This window comes from Antechinus flavipes, chromosome 4 (assembly GCF_016432865.1).
Source record: "Antechinus flavipes isolate AdamAnt ecotype Samford, QLD, Australia chromosome 4, AdamAnt_v2, whole genome shotgun sequence".
In the NCBI taxonomy this organism is placed as follows: Eukaryota; Metazoa; Chordata; class Mammalia; order Dasyuromorphia; family Dasyuridae; genus Antechinus; species Antechinus flavipes.
In genome coordinates this window covers 338420343-338446386 of record NC_067401.1, presented here as the reverse complement: position 1 = coordinate 338446386, position 26044 = coordinate 338420343, and the positions used below count along the sequence as shown (strand labels likewise).

At 34.9% G+C, this 26044-nt stretch overlaps 1 protein-coding gene across 1 annotated transcript in view; it reads right to left on the bottom strand.

Moving 5' to 3' along the window:
• Positions 1-3558: 3558 nt before the first annotated feature.
• PPP1R14C (protein phosphatase 1 regulatory inhibitor subunit 14C) overlaps positions 3559-26044 on the bottom strand; it is a 111605-nt gene continuing 89119 nt past the window's right edge. Inside the window, exons 2-4 of the mRNA XM_051997933.1 lie at positions 24551-24634; positions 22380-22412; positions 3559-5263 (exon numbers count right to left, since the gene is read on the bottom strand). Of these exons, the coding sequence (XP_051853893.1) occupies positions 5189-5263; positions 22380-22412; positions 24551-24634 (192 nt within the window). The 3' untranslated portion in view covers positions 3559-5188. The remainder of the gene's footprint in view (positions 5264-22379; positions 22413-24550; positions 24635-26044) is intronic.

The window sequence follows — 26044 nt, the reverse complement described above, 5'->3', positions numbered from 1 at the left end:
GGACTTACTCAAGCAACCCATGGTAATTTCAGAGAGTGAAGGCAGGAGCAGAGATTCAGGCACCCCTGAAACCCTTCCCCTCAGAGCCATTGGCAGATATATGACACAATATGGTATCTACCTGGTTGTAAGGTTCTTTCTTGAATAATCATCATTAGCTAATTGACAATCATATTTTGAAGAAACTTTTATGTGCTTTAGTTATTATGGATAAACAGGTTCTGTATAGCCTAGGGATCATTGAAGAAGGGACCCCAAAACTCTAAAACTCCTTGAAGAAGAAAATCTCCTTCAACTCTGCCCGAGGGAATCAGATAAATTGGTTTATCTAGGTGGGACTGATTCAGTCCTGAGCTAAAAGAATTCCAACCCTATTGAATTAAAGAGACTCATTCAATTCTAATTCCAGCTCAAACTGAAATCCAGCTTGTAGATAAAAAGAGCCAACTTGGAACTCCACCCACTATCCCAGACCTCATGGGAGCAGGGTTGGAATGTAGCCAAAGACTTCTTTATAAAAATGGCAATTAAAAATTCATTTCTCTGCAGAGGTTCTAACATGTTATCCCATGCCATGCTATGCTATGCCATGCAATGCCATGCCAAGGAAACCTCTGCCCACTGGAATAATATTCTCTCCCAGTGTTACCCTCTCTTTATCCTCACCTATTTCCCTAATGAGACTTACACCCCTCTGTTGGGATTTTTCTACTAGAAACTTTACTTCTCTGTCAGAGTTTGCCTCTAAGGAATTCAGCCTTCCTATTCTTCATTAGTAAAGGCTGACTTTTCAATGCCAATAATAAACCTCTTTTATCAGTCTAGCCTTTTTGGGTCTGTAAATTCCTTTACAGAGAATCTCTGCACCACCAAAAGGGGGTTCCCCAAAATTCCCTACCCTTGTGCCAAATTCCAAGGGGGTATAGAGGAGCCAAACCTCTCCATTTGGTTCCCTGAACCCCAAACCTGCCTGCCACTAGACCTTTTCATTTAACCCCCTGACCACCAAAAACCTTAATCTCATTTTGGTTCCCTAAATATAGACCTCATCATTTGGTTCTCTGATAAAAGAGAACCCCAAAATCTAAACCTCATCATCATGAAGTTTTTTTTTTATTATGGCTCATAAAAAGATCTTTTTATGCCTCTCAAGCGTCTGAAAGCTATCTTATATATAATTTTAAGATATTCTCCCCCACAATTTAGCTTTTAGGTTTTTTTTTAAGAGATTCACTCATAAGTCAAGTTCCACTACTAAAGAATCTGCTCCATTTCTGACCTGGACCACTTGGTTCCTATTTAGGCAGCCCAGGAGATCCCTGCTCCTAAGACATATCATAGTGGTGCCAGATTTAGTGGAAACTCCAAATTGACTTTAGTTCCCTGCTATAGCTCAGAACTTTTGGATTCAAGAGATCCACCACCCTCAGCTTCCCTAATAGCAGATATTACAGGTATACATCACCTTGACTGAACTAGGACTTTTCAAAATAGATGAAAAGTACTAATTTAGGAATTGGGATCAAAACCCAAGTCTATCACTTATGCCTTGTGTGACCTTAGACGGGTCACTTAAGATCTTTATGCCTCAAATTCCTCATTTTTAAAATGAGAATTAAACTAATTAGTCACTTTTAGTTCTCTGGGTTTATGATCTTCCAAACTACCTGTCAAATGAATGTTTTCAAGCTAACCTACCATACACATTTCTTTCTTTCTTTCCTTCTCTTCTTTCTTTTCTTTCTTTCTTTCTTTCTTTCTTTCTTTCTTTCTTTCTTTCTTTCTTTCTTTCTTTCTTTCTTTCTTTCTTTCTTTCTTTCTTTCTTTCTTTCTTTCTTTCTTTCTTTCTTTCTCTTTCTCTTCCTTTCCTTCCTTCCTTCCTTTAAGAAAGCAATCAGCGTTAAATGACTTGCTCATGCAGCTAATTAAGCATCAAATGCCTGAGGGCACATTTGAATTCAGGTCCTTCCAACTCCAAGGTTGATGTGCTATCCACTGCATCATCTGGCTGCCCCCAACCTACCTAAAGAAAAAGTAATGCAGCAGAAAGTTCATCTTTGAGCAGACAATTGTATATAATGGAAAGAGTTCTGAAACTAGAATCAAAAGAAGCAGGTTTGAATCTTGGCTCTTCTACTTACTACATGTGTGCTGTGTTCAATTCAATTAAAAAAATTCAAATAATTTTACTTTTCTGGGCATTAGTTTCCCTATTTGTAAAATAAAGGGGTTAGTTAAGAAGCAAAGGTTCAAACCAGAGGTCCACAGACCTCCAAGGAGTCTGTGAATTTTTTTTGAACATGATAATTGTACCTTAATACAATTTATTTTCTTTGCAATCCTATATTTTTATTTTATGCATTAAAAAGTTTATTCTAAGAAAAGGCCCATTAGTTTCACAGGCCTGACAAAGAAATCCATGACACAAAAAGTTTCAGAACTCTAGACTAGGTGACCTGCATGGTCCCTTCCGTTCTAATTTTATTAACTAAATGAAGGAGCAGACAGCAATCTTCCCACCATTGGACTTGAGACATAGACAAGACAAATAGAGAAGAGACATAGACATAGACAAATTCCAAATTTCCTATTTCTACCTTAAAGCTAGTAAAGAAATCCCTCAAAGTCAAAAGTTCCATTATGCCTTCTGAGGAGTTACCTACAGGAAACATTAACAATTCTGGAGGAAGATACCATTTCATAAGAGACCTAAGAGTTCAACATCCCTTTAGGGTAACTTATAGGTAAAACTCCAATAGTTAGAAGTGAACCTAATTTTGTTTGAGACAACAAATTGAGTGGAAATTAAAATACTTCTGAATTTCCATTGTGCATGTCAGCTATCTGTATTTCCTCTCTAACTGGAGGTAGGGCAGGGGTGAAAAAACATTAAAGAAATTTAAATTAACCACATACCTCTATGATAGGTACCAGAAATATAGCCTGGGTGTAGGCAATATTAGTTCCAAAAACTAGCTCAAAAAATCATTTATTGACCTGTGAATATGGCACACAATTATTTTTTCTGTAGGTATTGCTTCATGTTACTTGTAACACAAGAAGTACAAGATCATTTTAGGCACAAGCTAAAAGCCTAGATCATCTTAGATTCATTCAAGTACCATACTTGGGTTATTCAGACAACTGAGTGGAAACCCTATATAACTACCTCTTTCTCCATCTTGTGAAGAAATAATAAATAAATAAAAATAAAATTTCTAAATATGAATGTCTGATTAATAAATTCAATAAAACTTTCCAGGTAATTCTACCAGATATAAAATTCTACCAGATATATAATTCTACCAGATTTAATTAAATCAGGAGTCCTTAGTCTAGGTAAGGGATTTAAATTGGATGATAATTAATCAGAAATAGTTGGCTCATTTTCTTCAATGAGCTATTATAACCCACCAAAGCTTCTGCCTCCACTTCCCCAAGCTATAAAATTCAATAGGGCATTTGAGGAGATTAAATGATTACAATTCCTTAGAAATGAAAAAAACTCAGATTTCAGTGCTTAGTACAATAAGATCATTTGGTAAGGCATACATGTAATAAGAGCTGTAAGTTGTTCCATTTATTCGAGTAAATATCTTGTAAATAAATCATTGGTAAACATTACAAAATTAAATACATTTTAAAAAGCTTGCCAGTATACAGAAAATTCACAAACATATTTCTTTTTAAAAATAAAATATGTTCAGAGCACCCTTGATATAAAATGCTTTGACTACTGTCTTCTTTTACGTGGTCACTTATGAACATCACATAGCAGATAAAGAACACCACCCAAAGGAGCCAAAGATCTACCTAAAGTGGTCTTCCCCCCAAACCCCTACCATTTTTTTCAAACATGATCAGATAGCCATGCCATTACTGCAGACCTATTTTAATCATCTCATAAGGAGCAGGAATATACTGTGTAAGAAAGGACAGTTGACTTCCCTAGATCCAACCCCAGCGTAGGGGAAAAGGTAATGAAATTCTGCCCTATTTTGCCCCATGATCCTGTAAAACTTCTATGCCATTACCCACATACTATTGAGTGAAGCAGGAAGTGTCAACACTATCTGGAGCATGTTCTGACATCAAGGCTTCCTAGAATTATGTCATCAAAGAAGGTTGAGTCTTCCCTGCCTCCCAACAGCTCAATAAGATGCTCAATTTGCATCCTTCCTAAGGGAAGTCCAGTGCTATTTCAGGACCAGAAGCATCCAGTATGAGAGAGACAGAGCTCTAACATGCTGGCTTTTTACCTGCTTTAATGGGAGAGACAACATTGCATTTGGTTGAAAGTGGAGAATTAAAAGCTATGACAATGCTTTCTTTTTCTGCAGTAAAACACTGATCAGACAGTGCTGGCATTTCTATGTAGAGTTCCTATCAGAGCTTCAAACAAAGGGTTAACATGATTTCAAATTATTATGAACGAGGCAGTGAGGAAGAGACCTGGCAAAGCATCAGATCAGTAAGACAGTATGAAGTCCATCCATAAGTTACGCCCTTGAAAACAGTAACAACCAAAAATTTAAGTGTAGCTTCCTGAAAGAACTGATACATTTAATATCTTCACTTTGGTGCATAAAGTGAATTTTTTTTTTAAATCTCAGCACCTGCATTAAAAATGTAAAGTTGCCCCTCAAAAACACATGTTCTGTGGTCTCCAGTTAAAGAATGACCAAACAGCAATTCCATCCACAGGAAATAATACTCACATCTACAGAGTAACATAATAGTGTATATACAAGTACAAGAAATTGGAAGCTTATGAGTCAAATATACAAATGAGGGGGAAAATATTACCAAACTATCTATAAGAAACCCATTCTTCCTGCTCTATATGGTTATAAACACTCTCCTATTTGCCATATAAGATAGGGCTGCCCATGTCAGCTACCAAGAGGCTTCCATCAAATCTCTGGGCTCTTCCATCTGGTTGGATAATCCTCCATTGGCGGTTGTGCTGCATTCAAAGCACTGATAGCTTTGATAAAAAAAAAAAAAATCTAAAAAAATCCATAAAAACAAATAAGAAACATCCATGGATAAAATGTCTAACAGAAGAAAAAGAAAAGTTGCTCAGAAAGACAACTATTTTTTCTTTTAAATAAGAGTCTTCTTGTGGTCAAAATCCCATTTCCCTTTCTGTGTTCCTTGGAGAGAATTTTACTCTCTCTGCAAAAATTTATATACTCTTCTTTTGTGGGGGACTCAGTTTCCGCATGCCTCTTATCCGAGATAGCAGTTCTTTGATAAATTCCTAAGAAAGAAAAGAGAAGCCATTAGTATTGGGGATGACACCATTTCAATTAGTTTTGTCTTGATTTGTTTAAGTAAATGGAAATGAACTGCAGCTGCCCCTAATTTCAGACCCTGGCTCTTCAGCCTGCTTATTCTAAATGGTACTCTCTAAGATACATCTAAGCAAGCAATTTGGATTTCTATCAGAGATGAAGGAGGCGGCAGCATAACCAAAATTTTTTTGCATGTTTTTAATCTTGATATTCCACATTTACTTCTATTGACTTACTTCATAATATAACGAACACTAAATGCTTTCTTAATTACTACTATTTCTGTACCAGGATAGAAAGGGATCCATTCTAGTCAATGGCACATCATTTTAAGTTTTTGGACTATCTTGTTTTTCTTTAATTGCAGCATTTTCAGGATAAGAGAATGCTGTATTCTCCATCATGAAGACATCTTGCCTACTGAATATTTTTAAAGGCTCAATGTATTTATAGCTACCCATTTTATTGTTCTGGCTTGAATAATATTTTTATTCTCTATCAATGGGAGTTTCAATTTCCTTAATGCATTTTGTTTTAGGGATCTATCATTGAGAGCAGTGCTAATTTCAATATGCAAATGTTGGTTTTCTTATGCAAAGAGCAGAAACATAAAGCATATAATTTATCTTATTGATAATTTTGGTAACATTTCTGCATTAAATAGACAAAGTTCCTATTTAAAAGTCACACACTGAAGTCACATAAATGGTAATGTTCTTTGAAGGGCATTACCCTTCTAGGTTTTACACTAATTTGGACTTCATTAATTTGGATTTTTTAATAAGTCAACATATTATAAGTGAGAGAAGTACAGTGTTCTAGAAAATACCATTGAAAATCCATCAGTTCAGACATCAAAAAACCAAGCTGTATTCCCAAATCTATCATATATTCATTATGTGATTTTGAGAAAATAAGCCAATCTCCTGTACCTCAGTTTCCTCAATGCATTTTGAAGGAACTGTGTGATGACCACATATTTTAAAATCAGCTGGAATCAGGAATTCAGGTTAAGGGAAAATCTTCAATCAAAGCTGCGATAGGAACCAGCTAGCAGTCTCTTTCTACCTCTCTCTCCACCCCTCTGCCTCCACCCACCAAAATCGTCATTTCCTATACAACACATCAGGACTTGCACAAAGAGTGGGTGGGGGCCATTCTTTCTCCAAGCATATATATTAATAGAGTATGGTCCAATTACTATTTAGCTTCACATGCTTGGGACCTCAGTGCATCAACTCGAGCTTCAGCTCATTATAGAACTGGACTAGATGATCCTTGAGATTTATTCCTGTTCTAACATCAAAAGTTCTACAATTTTCATTGAATAAAAAATTTGATATAAGTGATATAACTCAGGATTCATGTTTATGCTGCACAGTATAATTTAGTTCTATTATTAAAGGATCATAGTGTTCAAAACTGGAAGAGATATATATGATATTAAGAAAGTGGTGAATGTCAGAAGGGTCCTGACACTTCTTAGGCTAAACAGAGGAAAACTTTGCATCCTTTGACTTTAATAGTGTCACCCACTCTTCTATCTTTGATGCTGCCACTGGAATTGTCTAACTCTGGTGTGACAATGAGTATGGTTAAAGCCACTATGTTTAGTAGACTTCATTTTATAGTTAGGGAGACTGAAGCCCAGAAATAGGGAAACTGGAGCCCAGAAATGGGGAATCTGAAGCCCAGAAATGTTAAGTGATTTGCCCAGGATATACACAAATAAAGTCAAGTTCAAACCTAAAACTTCTTCCCTTCAAATCCATTTTCATTTTACTTATTCTTTTCTATGTAACAATTTAAAATATGCTGTTAAAAAATCAGTAATTCAGACTTAGCTAATTCAGAATTCACAAAAATTCAATTTTATCTTCTAATCTTATACATTTGATTATTATCTTTAAGGAGATAACTTCCAGATTTATACCTTTAGTTTTCATCTCTTCTGAGCTCCATCTGTATTACAAGTGTGTAATGAAAATCTCTACCTGGAAGTGCCTCAAGTACACCATATCTAGGACATAATTCTCCCCCCAAATTCTACTCTTCATCTAATCTTCCCTGTTACTGTGGAGAACATAATCAACATTACGATCACTAAAGCATGGAATCTCAAAGTTCCTCTCCAATCTTCATGTTCCCTCATCTTCTATATTCAATGAATTGCCAAATAATGGTATCTTCAGTCTCCAAATTTTTTCCTCACACTCCATGGCATAATTTAAGCATTTGTTACCTGTCACCCAAGTAATGTCAATAGCTTTAAACTATCTTCTATACACATGCTACTTGTGATCATATATGTCACTTCCCTGCTTAAAAATCATTAGTGGCACTATAGCCTTCAGGTTAAAATGTAAATTTTTCTATTTGGTACTTTAAAATCCTTCTCAATATAGTCCCAACCTACCTACCCAAATTTATTTAAAATTATTCTCCTTCAATTATTCTATATTTCAGCCAAACATGCTTATTTGGTTTTCCCTGTATACAGTATTCAATGTTTTAATCCTGTGCCTCCATAGAAATTATCTCCCATACCTGGAACATACTATTTCTTCATTTAGGATATACTTTCTTTCCTCCCTTTAAAGGTCTACTTATATATCATTCCTATAAGACATTTTCCCTGAGTTCCTGAGTTGTTGATGTTCTCTCCTTCTTCATCTTACCTTGCATTTATTTATATCTATATAGTGTATCCTCCAGTAGGACATAAACTCTCTGGGGAAGAAATTGTTTTTTATATTTTATCTTTTATCCTAACTGTCTACAATAGTGCTTTATATATAGGAGACACTTTAAAAATATTTGATGAATTATTTAATCAATATGTGTGGTAGGAGAAAAGAAAAACAAGGAAGAGTCCACATTTTGAAATGAACATTTTCCAAAAAACCCAAATCTTTTATCTCATTAAAAATGTATAAAACAACAAGCAAGACTTCTGTATTAATCAATTAATTTAAAAAATTCAATGCCTTTTATGTTTGAGACCCTAATTTGAAAAAAGAGCAAAGGCTCATGGACCTTATAATCTAAGATGTGTCAAGGTACCTAGTTTGCTCAACAGATAGAATCAGAGCATCTAAGCTAGTGCTCAGAGGTTTAGCCTAAAGTTATTTTCAGTTCAATTTAATTCAATTAAATGTTGTCTATGATTTAAGCACCAAGGAAACAAAGAAAAGAGTAAAAGAAATTCTGTGCTTGTCTTTTTTGTTAAACTGGATCTATGATTTCACTAGCATGATAGATGTCCAATGAAGAAACTCCCATGCAGATGAGCACTTGCTCTGCCATTTGAAGTCTTCATTTTAGGTACTGAGAGATAAACTGACTTACCCAGCATTATAGAGTCAATATAGATCAAAAGTTTAACTTGAATTGAGTCTTCCTGACTGAGGTCAGCTTTCTATCCACAATATCACACTGCTGCTTGAATGCAAAATATGTATATGATAATTTCAGGGGAAAGGCATTAACAACTGACAAGTCATCCAGTCTTAGAATGAGGAAGGGTCTTAAAGAGTATTTAATTCAGGACTTCTTAAACTTTTTCCACTGTTAACTCCTTTTCACCTGAGAAATTTTCATGCAACTGTATATATATAGGTATATAAAATATGTATACAAATCAAACTCTTTCTAATAATAAATCATAATTTCACAACCCCCACATTCAATGTTTACAAAATACTTCAATGGGCATTTCATTTACAAATATCTTGGTTTGGCATTGTATAAATATAAAGGATTATTTATTATCATCATCATTATTACTTTTTTAGGAGTGATTCCATGGCTAGGGACAAAGCAGTGGCCACAGTAATACTGCCCTGTAGTAGAAGCATGAGTGGGGAGGGTGGGAGAGGAGGAAGGATAACATTAATAGCAATAAACATTTAGAGAGCTTTTTGTGCTTAACCAAGTAGGGAACAGACCTAATAGAGAGGTGATGGACAGCTTATCCATAATGAGACACATTTTGGAACATTATAAACACATAGGGATTAATTTTGCTTGACTATAGTCATATAGTTTGTCCCATACATGTTTGTTCCAAAGCCTTTTTTTTGGCCTTTTTTTTTTTTAGAGGGGAAGGTGAAGAGGAGGAAATGGATGCTTAATCACTGAAAAAAATTTTACTTAAAAAAAAAACTAAAGTAGGGAATAAAAAAGCTATTAAGGCAGAAACCATGATAAATGAAAAGAGGTTGACTCTCAGGTGTAGAAGCATATACTTGTGTTTGAGAAAAGGAGGTTTGCGGAAACAACTATGGGTACACATTTAATATGAAGATTAATTTTAGCATCCAGTTTAGTAAACCCTAAAATTGGATTGGCCTTTCTTCTTGCCCAGCTAGAGAAGCAATAGCGTCTGTAACAACTTCCTGCCAGATTACTTGTTTCTGGCATCTTCTTCCTTTGTTCTATTAAACAGGCTGTCACCAAAAACACAATATCTGCACTTAGTTTAAAGAGGCATTAAATTTTATCAGATTTAGTATAGTATTATTTCTAATTCCATTCTCCAAAACCACAGAAAAAAGACATTGTGAGATGCTCAAAGGAATGGTGTTATATAAAGTGATAGAACCAAGGTATTTCAGCATGTACAAAGGTACATGTATTAGAACTCCTAAATCCACACTTTATTTCTGAACTGAAAATCACCATCAGGTTCTTTTTACAAGTATACACTGTACCTATCTCTGCCAATAGAATGTAATCTCTAGAATATGAGGGAAAGACCTATTCCTTTTTTGTATTTGTATCTCAGCACCAGCACTGTTAGGTATTTAATAAGTGCTTTGCAAGTCCTTTGCAAGGAACAATCCTTTTTAGATGTCAGTTTCCTTGTCCGTAAAATGAGGAAGTTGAATTAGATGATTTCAGAGGTTCCTTCTAGTGCTAACATTTTCTGTCTGGAAAATGGGGATAAAACCTATCATTCCTATTTTATGAAGTTGTTGTTGGGCTAAAAGGAGAGAAGAGATATAAAAGTGCTTAAAAAGTTAAAAATAATATTTCATATTTAAGTCTACACAAAATAAAAATATCATACATAACATATATTATAAATTTTGTTATTAATATTACATATAAATCTGCAAATATAAGTACTTTTAGTAGGACTTCAAAAGGAAATAGGATAATAGACTTAGCATTGGGAAGAATTGGACTTCAGAAGGAAATAGGATAATAGATTTAGCATTGGGAAGAATCTTTGAGATTATCTAACACAACTACCCCATTTTACATATGAGGAAACAGAACCAGAGAAGCTTAAGGACTTTGTCAAAATCACATAAATAGCAGCATCAGAATTTGAATCCAAGGCCTCAGACAGCAAGTACTGAGTTCTTTCCAAATGGACCTGACTCAATGAACAATCCTTTTTTCCCTTCTCAAGTCAGAGTTTCAATAAGTGAAATGTATTTTTAAACATTAAAAAAAAATTTGAAATCATTTTTTTTCTATTCAATGAAATCCTCTTTTAGCAGGCTACCATGAATTCTGATAGGCATATGGTCATCATCTGCCCCCATCACTTTAAAAGCAGCATCTTCTCTTCTTCAGATTTACTAAGCAACTTCCCAAAATTTCAGATGGGGCATATTAGGGCTGATCTTCTCAATGATAAAAGAAAGGGGGGGAACTATCTCCTAGCTACATTCAACAATTATTTATCTAGCTAGATTACTGTGTACTCAAAACTCTGTTAGGTCTTGAGCACTGTTTTGAATGATGAAAAGTTAAATGCGGCATCCTGGAAAAAGCTAATTATTCTTATTATTAGGGGAGGGGAACCAGATCTATAGTATTTATGATTGTGAGATTTGTTTTTGGTAAAAGTGGGGAGAGGGAAGAAGAGAGAAGGAGGAAAGAGAATGAACACATCAGAGAAAAATAAATACATAAAGATTCTTTGACTCAGATGCCCTGTTTGTGTGCAGAGGAGATCACTTTGTGTGAACATTCTGACTTTAGACTAAGGACTTAATTTCGGGGATGTACTATTCAAATCAGGTCCACACTAGCCTGGCTGCATTAAGACAAATGCAATCAATCAATGCTACCTTCCCTGTGGAAAAGGTTTGATTAAGGGAGGTGAGATTGTGTTACGTGATATCCATGAAAACAGCTGGCAGCTCGAGTCAGGTTGTTGCTTTGAGGATTGAGGAGCCAATGAGAGTCTCCTCAGATGAAGCAGACAGTAGTACCAGCAACTCACATGTCCCTGACTCTGTATGTTGTCACTTTAGCCCTGTTTCAGACAACAAAGGATGTCATTTCTGTGAACACCAAGCTGGTCTTACTCCTCATTCGACAGCAACAACAGTAGTTTTTACATTTCCTCTTGCTGGATTCTATTTGTGGGCTGTCTTTCCCTTGATCTGTTCTTTACCCTGCTATCAAATGTTTTCCCAAAGTGCCCTAAACTTTCTAACTTTCCATCTTTAAAGCATAGTGTAGATCTGTTCTTCAAATCAGATGCAAAATGTTTGACAGCAGACTTAAAAGCCTTCTATCTATGGCATTTCCTGACCACTTTACCCACAAACACATATATTCCTTCCAGATATTTCACTGTGCTCCTGCCAGGCAAACTCCCTAACTATCCTCAGCTAACCTTTCCCTCTCCTTTTTGCCCTCTTCCTTCCTCTGAGTCCTAAACTCAGAAACCTTTTTCATTCTCCCCTCAACCCTAAATTATCCTTTTTTAAAAATTCAACTCAAAATTCACTTCTACCACAAAACCTTTTTTATACTGATCTGATCTTCCTTCTGCTAACTTCAGTATGGCCAATATCCCCTTCTCATAGTTCTGTCCTACAGATCTAGACCTAGGAGAAACTATTTCCTGTCCTTCCTGTATAATTGCCTTCTCCACAAAGCATAATAAAATGCATCACCCACAGAGAGCAATGAATTAATGTTCTGGGTGGGAAATTGTTTCATTTGGCAGACAGCTCATGCTGTTTCAGCTACCATATACTCATATAGACCCCCAAAAAAAATCAATAAAAAAATTGGAATCCAATATAGCAGAACCAAACTGCTTCTGAAGCATATTCAAATGGCAGGGGAAGGGTTGTGCTTGCCTATAGAAGAGCAGAGGACAGTTCCTTTGGAAGGAAGATCTCTGCTAGGATATATGACAGTGGGTGGGGATGGGAAGTTGGGGAGAACATCTAAGGAGGAAAGGACAAAGTAGTGTCCAAAAGGGTGTTCTGTGCCCCAAAGAAATAATGGAAGGTGGTGGTGGTTTGGGTATTCCCTCTACTCTTCCCAAAGAAGAAATGCCAATTCACATATCAACAGTGTTGAGGAAAGTTGTCATATCCTTAAGCTAGTCATACTCTTCAATGTGATACTCCAAACACAGCAGCTGTTTCAGAAATACCAGAATAGAAAAAAGAGATATGCGCAGGACTTATTCTGTATAGATGGGCACTGTAAAATGTTCAAACAAGTCTAAGAACATGTATTGTTTTGCCAATGTTCTTTTCTTTAGTTGAGAAACCTTTAGAGCTTTGGGCAATCACAGCTCATCATGACCTTTTTTCTCCAACCAGATAATGTGAGGGATAAGGAAAAGGGAAGACAAGTAACCCTCTGGAAAGGAAATGGGAATAGCTTTTATGCTCACCATTTACTATAGCAGTGGCTACCATAGATTATTTGCCAGTGGACTTGGGAGAAATGAAGGAATTGGAATTTAGGGACAAGAATGTGATGGTAATTAACAAATGGTTGAAAACATTTGTATGGAAAACATACTAAAGTTAAAATTAACAACTTGCCATGGCAGATAGCAGAAGAAGGTTAAAGATTGACAATAAGAACACTAAGCAGAGTTAGGCAGAATGACAAGTATATAGTGAGAAATGGATGCTGACATCTTGGTTATGAGGGGAAAGAGAGAAAATGAAGAAGCAAAGGAAATAGAAGTACTGTTTCTAATGGTCTTAGAAATGGTTAGTCAATAAGGAATAATTAAGAGATTACTATGTGCCAGCCTATTTCATGCACAAGATACTTCTAACTTGCTATTTGAATAAAATGAAACTATCAATTATACATATATACATGCATATATGTACATATACTTGTATATATATATGTATATATTTTTATTTTATTTTTTAGGGATAATTTCTCTTTCTAAAATATTATTGCATATTTCCAAGAAGATCTAGCAGAAATCATTAAAGCTGAGGGTGCTTCTAGTGAGTTAGCTACACTGATTCTAGCGAAGAAGAACAGACATATGGTACCCTTCCTCCAACCTAGTATACTCTTTTCCCATTGCCCCTCCCCTCCATCTCAATGATCTTAATGGTTCCTAACTTCTACTTTTTCATAAAAGCACATGCCAGAGGTGGCAGATGAAGAAGCATTTTATAACTGTCAATATAGTTGGACATCTGTTATATTTTCCTGGGTATTCAAAGAATTCATCTGTCAAAAATGTTGATGACCATATAAGAAATATGGGTGCTTTTGACAACCAGAAGAGAAACAACTGTCTTATTTCAAAGCTAAAAGTCTTTTTTTTCCTTAAGTGCCTAAAACATAACTGATCTTTGCATAACTTAGCCAACAGTAGAAATCTTATAAATAATGAATGTTCCTAAGCAATATTTAGCATAATGGTGAATAGTTGGGTGATAACATTCCAAGGAGCAATACCCTTCCCTATCAAGGAGTAAGAATGGGGAAAGGAAAACAAAGCAAGCATTCTGAAAGCTATCTGATTCTGTGCTATTTCCTCTGTGGCCACATCCCCTTCTCAAACTATGATATCTCTGGCTACAGAACCCCCGTCTTCTACCTTCTCCCTCCTTCCTCCACCACCCCCACCATTTCCCACTTCCTAATAAATAATCTCATCTACTTGAAAATTTAGATCCACAGAAGCCATCTGCTCCTGGTCAAGCCTTTCCCAGGGAAATGAAAGCAAAGCAAGTCACACCAGAACTGAGCTTGAGAGCTTTTAAAACGCGACATCCAACAGATTACTGGGAAATTAAGGAGACCAAGCAGGCAAGGAAGAGAGAAACATTTTCAGCCACACCAAACTTCAGGTAAAGAAGGGTAGAAGGTAAAAGGCAACCAATTAGTCTTTAACAGGTGATGGTGATATTTTAAAAAGATTCTAAATGGCAAAGTAAGCTCTCTCAAAGACCCAAATAAGCTGCTCAGAAGCATAACAGCTCCCTTTAGTAACTGAGTGCTTAGAATATATATACATATCAGGAAGTAAGGCAATACAGACTGCTGCTGAATCAATACTGATTTTTAACAACCCAGGCTGAGCCACCAGAAGGCCTACTGGGAAGCAGCAGCAGAGTTGTATCCTGGTACATGCACCAAAGCCAAATCCACTATGGCCTACCACTTAAATATTTAATTTTTTCATGTTTATCTTCACAGAGGTTAGTTTCTGTGTACACAAAGCAGACTATGTCCCATTTTTTTTATTATCTGAAAAGAGGCTTAGGGAAATGTTAAGGGGAAGATATTTTTGCCATACTGACTTCTGCCAATAAAATTTCCCAGTGATCTTATCTATATTCTGTTTTTCCCTTTGCTAAATCAAAACTTCTGATACTATACTATCCGTTCATTTTCTTGCAGAAGAAACAAGTTATCTTTAAAATGAATTTGTTCTATCAAAGGGGAAGTTCTCATTAATATGAAGCTTCAGATTATTTTTCTTGGAATAAATTATTTTTAGAAATTCTAAGTATTCAACATGTATTCAACAGTGAATTTAAAACCAATTTTAGTTCATTTGTGCTCAGTTTTATTCAACCCCTCAGGCATCCACTCTTTCTAATGGACTCCCCAAAGTCTAAACACTTATTCATACAGAACAGATTGAAAAAAAAATTTAGTTTAGTATTTTATTTTTCCAATTACTTGTAAAGATAGTTTGCAACATTCATTTTTATAAGATTTTGAGTTCCAAATTTTTTTCTCCCTGCCTCCCTTACTTCTTCTCTCCCCAAGACAGCAAGCAATCTGACATAGGTTATACGTGTACAATCATCCTAAAAATACTTCCATATTAATCATGTAGCACTTGAAACTGACATTGAATTGATTGAAACTGACAAGTAATCTGATGAAAGTAAATTATAATTCAGGACAAAAATGATCTCTATATTTTTATGAAAGTTGTTATTCTCCCTCCAAAAGAAGTTGGGAAGAATTGTAAAAACATGGTCTCTGACATTCCTTCTATGATCCTAAATAAGTTATTTACTATTCCCAAACTTTAGTTTCCTATTTTGTAAAATGTGAGAGCAGATTAGAGTCTCTGAGGTTCTATGTAACTCTAAATCTATGATCCCACAATTCATAAGTCTTATCAAGATTCTCATTTTTCTTCTTCACATTAAAAAATATTTCTAAACTATGCTCAAAGAGCTATCAAACTGTGCATACCTTTTGATCCAGCAGTGTTTCTACTGGACTTATATCCCAAAGAGATCATAAAAAAGAGAAAAGGACCCACACACGCAAAAATGTTTGTAGCAATCATTTTTGCAGTGACAAGAAACTGGAAACTGAGTGGATGCCCATCAGTTGGAGAATGGCTGAAAAAGTTATGGTATATGAATGTTATGGAATATTATTTTTCTTTAAGAAATGATCAGAGAGGTCTGGAGAGACTTACATGAACTGATGCTGAGTGAAATGAGCAGAACCAGGAGATCATTGTACATGGCAACAACAAGATTATACATGATCAATTCTGATGATGATAAATTCTGATGGATCAACAATGAGATGATTGAGGCTAGTTTCAAAGACTTGTGATGAAGAGAGCCATCTACACCCAGAGAAAGGACTGTGGAAACTGAGTGTGGTTCACAACATAGCATTTTCACTCTTTTTGTTATTGTTTCCTTGAATTTTGTTTTCTTTCTCATTTTTTCCTTTTTGATCTGATTTTTCTTGTGCAGCAAGATAATTATAGAAATACGTTAAGAAGAATTGCATATATTTAACATATATTGGATTGCTTGCCATCTATTGCCCATTACAAGGGCTAATGTTGAAGAATTGTCCATGCATATGTTTTGAAAAATAAGAAGCTTTAATAAAGAAAAAAAAGAAAGTCCTGGACTTTCAATGATCAACTTCTTAAAAATTATTTTTTCCCCAATTTAAAGATTCCTTCTTTTATTGTTAAAAAAGAAAACAAAGTATGTTAAGGAATTGACTTGTCAAACTTTTTTTACTTAGAGATTGAGTTAATAGATTTCTTTTTCTAAATCAACTCCAATCATGCCTTTATATTTACCCACCTAATCCCCGCCAATGCTCTAGGCTTACACACTCAGTGAGAGTGTGTGATTGTCCATTTCACTACTTCACAACTGAGCATTACTTTTTCAGTCTTTTTCTAGGGTGACTACAGAGTTTGCCAGCTATTCAGTAGCATTCTTTTATTTCAGATGGTAACATGTTAATCAAGAAATCTTTTCAATTTAGCCTTTCTACAACTCACATCTGGTCCCCAATTCTGACTGAGATGGTCTCCCTTGAAGAAACTCAAAGAGGGACCCAAAAACAAAATTCAGAAAAATATATGGATTACATTACCTAAGACTATCTGTGGCCTGTGGATACTGATGTTATTATCCATCAGGCTAATGAAGTTTCTTATGTTTTCTTTAGCAGTTATATAATCATCTCATCACTGCACTCAGTTAAACTAAGTTACTAAGGGTTCTTGTCTAGATTTATTTTTAAAATTTCTTATCTTTATGAATAAGCTGATGGACTCAAATTTTTATTCTTAATATTAAACCCTTTTATACTTTCATATTCTTTGAGCATCGATGCTTTCATAATTAAGAGGGAAGTGAAGAGTGGAAGAAAGATGGTGAGAAAGATTTATCTGGTAGGTACCATGTGCTGAGCACGTGCTGTGATTTGAGACAATTATTTAACTGATGGATTTCACATCGCCCATGATTTCTCCTATGTTAAATTAAAGAGACTAGAGGGTTTCTAAAGGTTCCTGACATGATTTTATCATCACTATTAACTGTGGGGTTTTTTTGAAGCTTAAATAGTCAACACAATGCCCCAAGACTAATGCTTTTGAAGTTTCCTATCATCAACTAAAGGAAATGTTCTGAAAGATAGACTTCATAGAAAGTGACAAAATGCCACTATGTATATATTTATGCACAATTCACACAGAAATAGTTCCTCTTTATAGCGTTTTAAAAACAAAAGGTATAAAATAAATAAAAAATTTTAAAAAGCAAAGAGTATATTTTCTTTCATGCTGCTTGCATACGTACCCCAACAAATTATATTTACTTTCTAAATAATTTGTACTTAGTTTTACACACACACACACACACACACACCACACACACACACACATATATATATATATATATATATATATATATATATATAAACTTTCCTTCTGCCTTCCCTATTCCCTGCCCAGATAGAGTGAAAGCTTCTTGAGTTCAGGGACTTATTTTATTTTTATGTTCATATCATCAGTGCTTAGGCTAAACATAGAAGATATTTAATGAATGTGTGTTGATATAATGATATCATTTAGGCTGTAAGATCACTAAATACTGCTCTTACACAGTGGGTGGAAGGTTGGCAATCAATATCCGAAAAAACTACTCAACATATAAAAATCTGAGTGCAATTAGTGAAAGCAATTCAAAAGAAGAGACCTTTACCCACCTACTAATTCTATTTACTAATTTTATAGTATTCTAAGGCAGCCCGTTCATAAGAAAACCACTGGAGAAACTAAGATTAGATTGCTGTAGCAATAAAGTGAGAGAAAGATATAAACACAAAGTGAGATGCAGTTACAGCACAAACAAGTTTGTGGAATGGCAAAGCAGACATCTTCAAAGAACATCAGTATTTCTCTAGAAGAAAGCCAAAATCCATTGTACATTTCATTACAAAGGAACACTGTGACAGTACCACAACCTGGCATATCACTGTGACCCAGAGCCACCCACCACCGTTCCTGGATTAGTCAATTAGCATTCAATAAGTGACACGTGCCAAATTGTAAGCTTCAGTAGCAAAATGATAATCATCACAAACCCTACTAATAAAAAACAAAACAGATGCAAGAAAGAAATTTATGCATTGGATCTACCTCAATGAGAGAATCACAGAATTTAAAAATCATTAACTCCCATAATAAATTTTCTCTATCACTAGTGAATATTTTGTCTTGAAAAGGGAGATAGGATAACTGGGTTCCAATTGTGGTTACATCACTAACCCCCTGTTTGACTTGAAGCAAATCATATAAATCTCCTTGTCTTTAGTTTTCTTATTTATCAAAGTAAAGAAGCTAGACTAAATGACTTTCAAGAATCCCTCTAAATATAAAAGAAAAATTCCAGCCACGGTAAATGCAGATAAATGGCCCTGATCCCATATATCTATACCAGCAGAACCTAAAATTAGCATCAGAACAGATAATGATCAAGAAATTTGATAAGAAACTAGAGTAAGTGGCTTATTCCTTCTCAAAACAATACAGAACGTCAGCTAAAAGTTCATAATTTATAAAAGGAGGTGGGGAAGGGAAGGCAAATGGCAAAACCAACATTGATGCTGGTAAACAATTCTTTAACTTGCCCAGCATGCCCTAGCATGCCCAGAGACACATGTATTCTGCAGGGTTCTGTGTCTGGGATAGCAAATGTATAATGTCCTCTGAAAAAATTCAGGGCACTCAGCCCCCATGGTAAGCATCTTAGAGAGCCAGGAAAGTTACAGGAACTAGCACAAGTATGACAGTAATCAGACTGAAAGACTACAGGCACATAAAGACATCCAAAGTCCCAGATATTCTCTCAAGTTGCTAGAAAGGTCCATGAAGATATAGTGTCTCAAAGATCCAGAGGTCTAAGCCCAAGAAAAGGAAGGCATTTTAGGAACCTAGGTGACCCAGAACAAAGCCAAGGAGGCCCAACAATATCATCTAAAAGTACAACAGGCAGCAATCTGGTCCTGGCACAAAGCCTCAATTCAACAACTAAAGCTGGAGAAAGGAGTGAATCAGAGGAAGCACCAAGACATAGTAAAAAGTAATTGAAAATCTAGAGATTACCCCAAATAAGTATTAAATAACTCCATAAAATCTATAAGTAGGAACTGAAAGGGAAAAAAAATGGCTTGGTCACAAATACTTTATGATTTCCCCAGAAGAAATGAAGCATGAAACAAAAAAGGAAGTGGGGAAGGAGATTATAAGTGAAATAAGAGTATTGCAGGAAACAACTGAAGGAGGAATAAACATCTTAGAAGGGAAAAATGATAAGCCCTATCCAAGAAATGGATTCCCTGAAAAGTGAATAGACCAAAGAGAAATCAATCACCATGAACGCCAAGAAATATTAGAACAAAATCAAGTTATTCAACAAATAGAAAAAATATTTGATACATCAGCAACAACTGGCTTAGAAAATGGGTCACTGGACTCCTTATAAGCCAAAATAAAATAAAAATCCTGCTCACTGTATATCAAAAACTCATAAAGGAAAAGTACTTAGATTTAATAGAGTCAGAGGGTGAAGACAGAAAGAATCCACTAATCTGCAATCTAAAGAAATCCAAAAGGAAAAGTCTCAAGAATGACAAAACCAAACTCCAGAGCTTTCATATCAAAAGAAAAAATACTGCAAACACCCAAAACGAAACAGTTCAAACAACAAGAGACCACAGTCAGAATCACATGAGAATTAGGAGCATCTACTTTAAATAAGAGGAAATTTTGAGAAGAATACAACAAAGAATAATTTATTATGCCCAATTGAATATAACACTACATGGAGAAAACTGCACCTTCCCTCGCCCCTAACTTTGCTATTAATGTAATATTATCCTCCTGATCCCTCAGGTTTGCAAGTAGAAGTAATCCTGGATTCCTACACTATCTGTTATTCTCCATATCTAATACATTGTCAAGGCCTGTTGAGTTCACCTTTGCAACAACTCAAATCCACTTTCTTCCCTCCTATGACATTGTCAGCACTTCAGTACAGTCACTCAAAACCTCCTACCTGAACCATTTTTATAGCTTGCTGGAAGGTCAGCCTGCTTCAATTCTCTCTTCTGCTCCAATTTATCTTCTACTCAACCACTAAAATGATATTCCATCATGTCCAGGTCTAATACAAAATACTCTCTTTAGCATTAAAAACCTTTCATAATTTGGCATCCTCCTACTTTTCCAGTCTTCTTACCTCTTACTTCTTGCCACAAACTCTCATTTCTGGGAGATGGCCACTGCATGGAATTATTTTGTTTGACTATACTCATTTATTACAAGATTTTTTCCCTTTTTTTCTCTCATTTTTTATTTAAGAAAGGGGTAAAGTGGGATAATTATTTAGCAATATTGATACTCTTGACCTCCAGAAATGATCACCATGGCATCTTTAAACACACAGAAGGAACTTCAAAAAGATATATAGTCAAAGCCAACAGTTTTTAAAATAATATGTGTGTATATATGTATACATATATAAGCCATTGTTAGGAAATAAAGAGCTAGATTTCATATGGGACCCTAATTTTCTGTTCTTTGTATATAGAAATGTTCCCTTTTTTGGTGTTTAAGTTCAGAATTAAAAAGACTTTCTTGTTTGTTTTTTGTTTTTAAATCTTCAGTCTAATAGATAAGAGTTCTGAACTTGAAGTCAGTAGATCTGGGTTCAAATCCCACCTTAACTTGCTAGCTGTGGAATCATAGGTCAGGTCATTTAACCTCTCAGCATCTTGGTTACCTTATCTACAAAATTAAATGATGATACTGGTACCACCATCTTTAGAAGATTTTTAAGAAGAAAGTATTTCACAAACCCTAAAGCTCTGTATAAATATGTTATTGTTATTGGAATATAAGGGCAAAGACACAACAATAGATGCTTAAATCATTGAATTGTACCGCATTTCAATCTTATTTTCTTTTATAAAATATTCTTCTCTTAGAGTTTATAATTTTTAAAAAAATCTTTCCTTTTACAAGTTTACAATCCCTCAAAGTCTCATTGTACTCTCTTTGATATTACAAATAACTGCAGATCTAGAGGATTTAAAATTCATAAATTCTTTGCAAAATCAAATATTAGACATATTTCTTTTACAGGTAGTTTTTGCACCCAAAATGAAAATATTTTAGCTTTCCATTAGCTTTATTTATAGTTGCTAAGACTAAGTACCCTGTAATTATGTTAATTTTTCTAAGTATCCATTTTCTTTCACTTTTTTTTTTTTTTTTTTTGGTTGAGACATATGGGGTTAAGTGACTTGCCCAGGGTCACACAGCTAGGAAGTATTAAATGTCTGAGACCAGATTTGAACTCAGATTCTCCTGACTTCAGGGTTAGTGCTCTATCCATTGTACCATCTAGCCGCCCCTCCTTTCACTTCTAAAAGCACTTAGGTATACATGGATATGTATGTGTATATACATATGTGTATATAAACTGATTAAATAGATATACCAAGTTCAGAACTAAACAAATGGCTTAATAATCTTCTAGGTTGGACAGCTATGTTTTCCAAATTTGTAATTATAAAGCTTAGACTAAAATAATTCCAGTTCCTTAGCACTTCCTAAGAAGTTGAAATTTGGATAAAGAAAATACTCAGTGAGTATATTTCCATTTGTTTTCAAGCTCTCCTGAACTGGGCATGCTCAGGCTTAGAAATCATCAGATCTAGACTGCTAAAACATGTGCATTTATGGATAGAGATTGGTAATTATCATATATCAAGTCAACTTTTAAATGAAGTCTATTTAGACAAATTGCTTTAACAAGAAGAAGAAGAAAGAGACAGAGACACAGAGAGAGATACAAAGAGATAGAGGGGGGAGAGGAAGGGAAGAAGGGAAGGAGGAAGGGAGGGAGAGAGAGGGAAAAAAGAGAGGGAGGAGTAGTGGAACAGAGGGAGGGAAGGAAGGAAGAAAAGAAGAAAGGAAGGAAGGGAAAGGAAGGAGAAAGGAACAAATAAGGCATTTTAGAAAAATGATTTATTTACCTCTGTTGGTTTGTAGCAATCTACGAGAGCTTCCTAGAATTAAACACACAAATAGGTCAATTTAATAATTGTAAAAAGCCATTACAATTTTGAAAGTCATTCATCTATTCAGTACTATCTTTTATAAGGCAACTCAAAATCAAACATCAGCTATCTTTTTTTCCATAGGTCTACTCTTTTTTTTTCATAAGAATGTGATTTGTGAGCCTCAAGCAAGAAAAGCTTTTTTTACTGGGAATATTATAGCCCATAGAGAAGAATCTTTTACCTCTGAGATGACTCCGTGTTTCTGAAATACTTCTCAGAAGAAATGGAAAAGGGAATGGCTTATCTTGAGAAATGGAAGTCACAATTCAAAATTCTATGATTTTTCCTGGAATATTAAGATATCTATCAAACTCTAGTCAGAATAGAACTATCATCATACTGCAGTGAACTGAAGTAAATAGCTGACTGTGTGCAGCACTCTTTTTCTCTTTTCCCATAGCAGATTTTTTCCCCACACTTTCCTCTCCTCTCATTTTGATACTACTGCATCATTAATATCAAGTCTTCAAAAAAACAAAAGGGAAAGTTGTAGAAGGTGCATCAGACCAAGTCCAAAGACCTGGTTTCAAAGCCCTAAATCATTTAAACTGTCTGGGCTAAATTTCCTCATTTATGACCTAAGAAGCCAGACAAAAAGCAGGTTTGTAGAGCTTAAAAGAACTCTATATCCAGAGTGAAAGGAGCTGGGTTCAAATGCTAGCTTGGCTACTTAGTATTTGTATAATCTTTGATAAATTACTTAAGCCGTTTGGGTTTCATTTAATTAAAAGAAAAGAAATTTAAACAAGGTGAGATCTAAGAGCCATTCCAACTTTAAATCTATGATTCCATCATCTATGAAGTCTCTCCCAGCTCTAAATCTATGTAATCTTGTTTTGCCATTAAATTCTCTACATTCTTGGTCTGTACCTATAGAAATATTTTTGTTTTTATTCTAGTTTAGTTACTGGTACATATTTTCAGAGACATAGTATGTTTCTCTATTAATAATACTGGTAAAGATTAATCATTTTAAACACTATTTTAATATTTACATATATTTATGTGTAAAATATTTAATTTTAACACTAAAACATTCAACATAGAGATACTTCACAACTGTAAAGACATGAGTAATTATTAGCTCATCTGAAGCGAAACCCTGATTATCTTTAGAAATCACAAACCTTAGTTACCAATATTTTAATAAGAGGGAGACCGACATAGTACCAATATTCATTAACTTGGGAGTCTCCCAGGTACAGAGAAGGTTTTAGATATCATCTCTAAAAAGTGAAATAGTAAAGTGCTTGTTTTAAACTAAAGAAATGCCAAGCACTGCCATTTTCTGCCAGCATGCTACTAGAGGAACATGATATACTATTAAATATTTTGACAGCATTCAACTAAAAGAACCCACAAAAAAAGGATTGTAAAGATCCAGTGGTGCTACAATACTGTGCAGGTCACACAGATTCCTGGATCAGGGGGATTATTTCTAATCCAGGTAGTTATCTACTCATAACACCTTTAAACATACAACTGAGTAGTGCATCTTTGGAGATAAAACCCACACTTCTCTCAGGAAAACAGTGAGAATGAAAGAGATGATGTATCTGAGCTCTATAGACCTGATCTATGAAAAAGATAATGTGTGATTTGAATTCAGCTAGACTGTCCTCTATGGAAAATGAATAGCTTAATCATATTTTGCATACTTTGCAACTTCCTAACTTCAGGTATTTTCACGTACTGTCCGTTATGCCTGGAATACTTTGCCTCCTTATGTTGGCTTCCTTTAAATTGCAGCTAATATCTCACCTTCTATGAGAAGCCTTTATTGATTCCCCGTTCCCGTGAAATTACCCCCTATTTATCCTGATTACATATTGTTTGTACATGGTTGTTTGAATGTTGTCCCCCCCATTATACTGTGAGCTCTTTGAGATCAGGGATTATTTTTTGCCTTACTTTGCATTCCCAGGACTTAGTACAATGCCTGGCACATAATATCAGTCTCAGTTGGACACACTATACATCGACCCCCAACATAGTGATGTCATTTTGGTCCTCTTAAAATACAAAGAACAACAATCATTAAGCTATCCATTATTTGGATATGAAACACTTTAAAAACTAATTACCTGTAATTTAAGAGCTCTCTCTTCTTCAGTGTCGGCATCAAGAAGATCATCAATGTCAATTTCTACTTCTGGCATCTCTTCTTCCTTTAAAAAAAAGACATTTTACTTAGTCCAGAGTTTAACTAAACTGTGCTATTACTATGAGACAAAATCCTTTTTATTACTCAATAATTGTATATAGTTTTAAGCAAAAGATTGTTTGTCCATAAAGAGAAGGGGGAAAAGGAGCTAGTAGAGAAACCAAGCATGTTGTATCTCCTATGGGGTCAGCTCCAAAAGAAGGCCATCAGAATATGATCAAGTTACTGCATTTTTTTATTTAGTATAGCTATACACACACATATATACAGACAGTTAGGTGGTATAATAAATAGAATAGTAGGCTTGGAATGAGAAAGACTCCTTTTCCTGAGTTCAAATCTGGCCTCAGACATTTCCTTATTGTATGACTCTGGGCAAGTCATTTAACCCTGTTTGCCTCAGTTTCTTCATCTGTAAAATGAGATGGAGAAGGAAATGCCAAACCACTTCAGTATCTTTGCCAAGAAAACATAAATGGGGTTATGAAAAGTTGAACATGATTGAAATGACTGAACAACATAAACACACACACACACACACACACACACACACATATATATATATATATAATATATGGATACATACATATATTATCACATCTCCAATTGCCCTGTTGTATGTCTTAATACTTTATCTTTAATCTGTCCAAAATCAAACTGATTTTTCCCTCCAAAATCTGCTTTCTTAATTCTTCTATTTCTGCACATAGTACAACCATTTTCCCAATTGCTCATGCCCGGAACTCTGATGGTTTTAGATGCTAAAAACTCTGCAGGTTTAGCCTGCAGTAGAAGAGACTAAGTGGGAATGATAATAACTATCAATCCTGACCTCATTATTTATTATCTACATTAGACTGTATGGTAAAACCTCTTGTCACTCAGGGTTTCAGTTTCCTTGTCTATAAAATTAGAAGATTGAATTAGATTACTCCTAAAGTACCTTCCAATTTTAATTCCTATGATCCTAAATATTTGAAGTGCTGCCATGTGAAATAGAGAACAGATTTGCTTGAAAGGGCACCAGGAGACAGAATTAAGAATTAATAGAGAATAGATGCAGAGAAATCCAGATTTGGACTTGATAAAAAGAAAAAAAATTCTAAGAGTTATAACTATTCAAAAGTGATGAGGTCCTGCTCATAAGATTGTAAATTCCCTATCACTGAAAGTCTGCAAAATCAGGATGGCTGCTTGATAGAAGAAATTCTTTTGCAATTACAAGTTACATTAGATTACTGAGATGCCTTCTAATTTTGATATTCTACAACTCTACTGTGTACTTCATCAATCAGTTCTCAAATCTAACCTATGTTGTCCATGCAAGATCTTTTATATCTGTCCCTTTATTTCTGTTCCAACTATCACTGTATTCATTATCTCTTACCTGCATTTCTACAATAACTTCAATTGG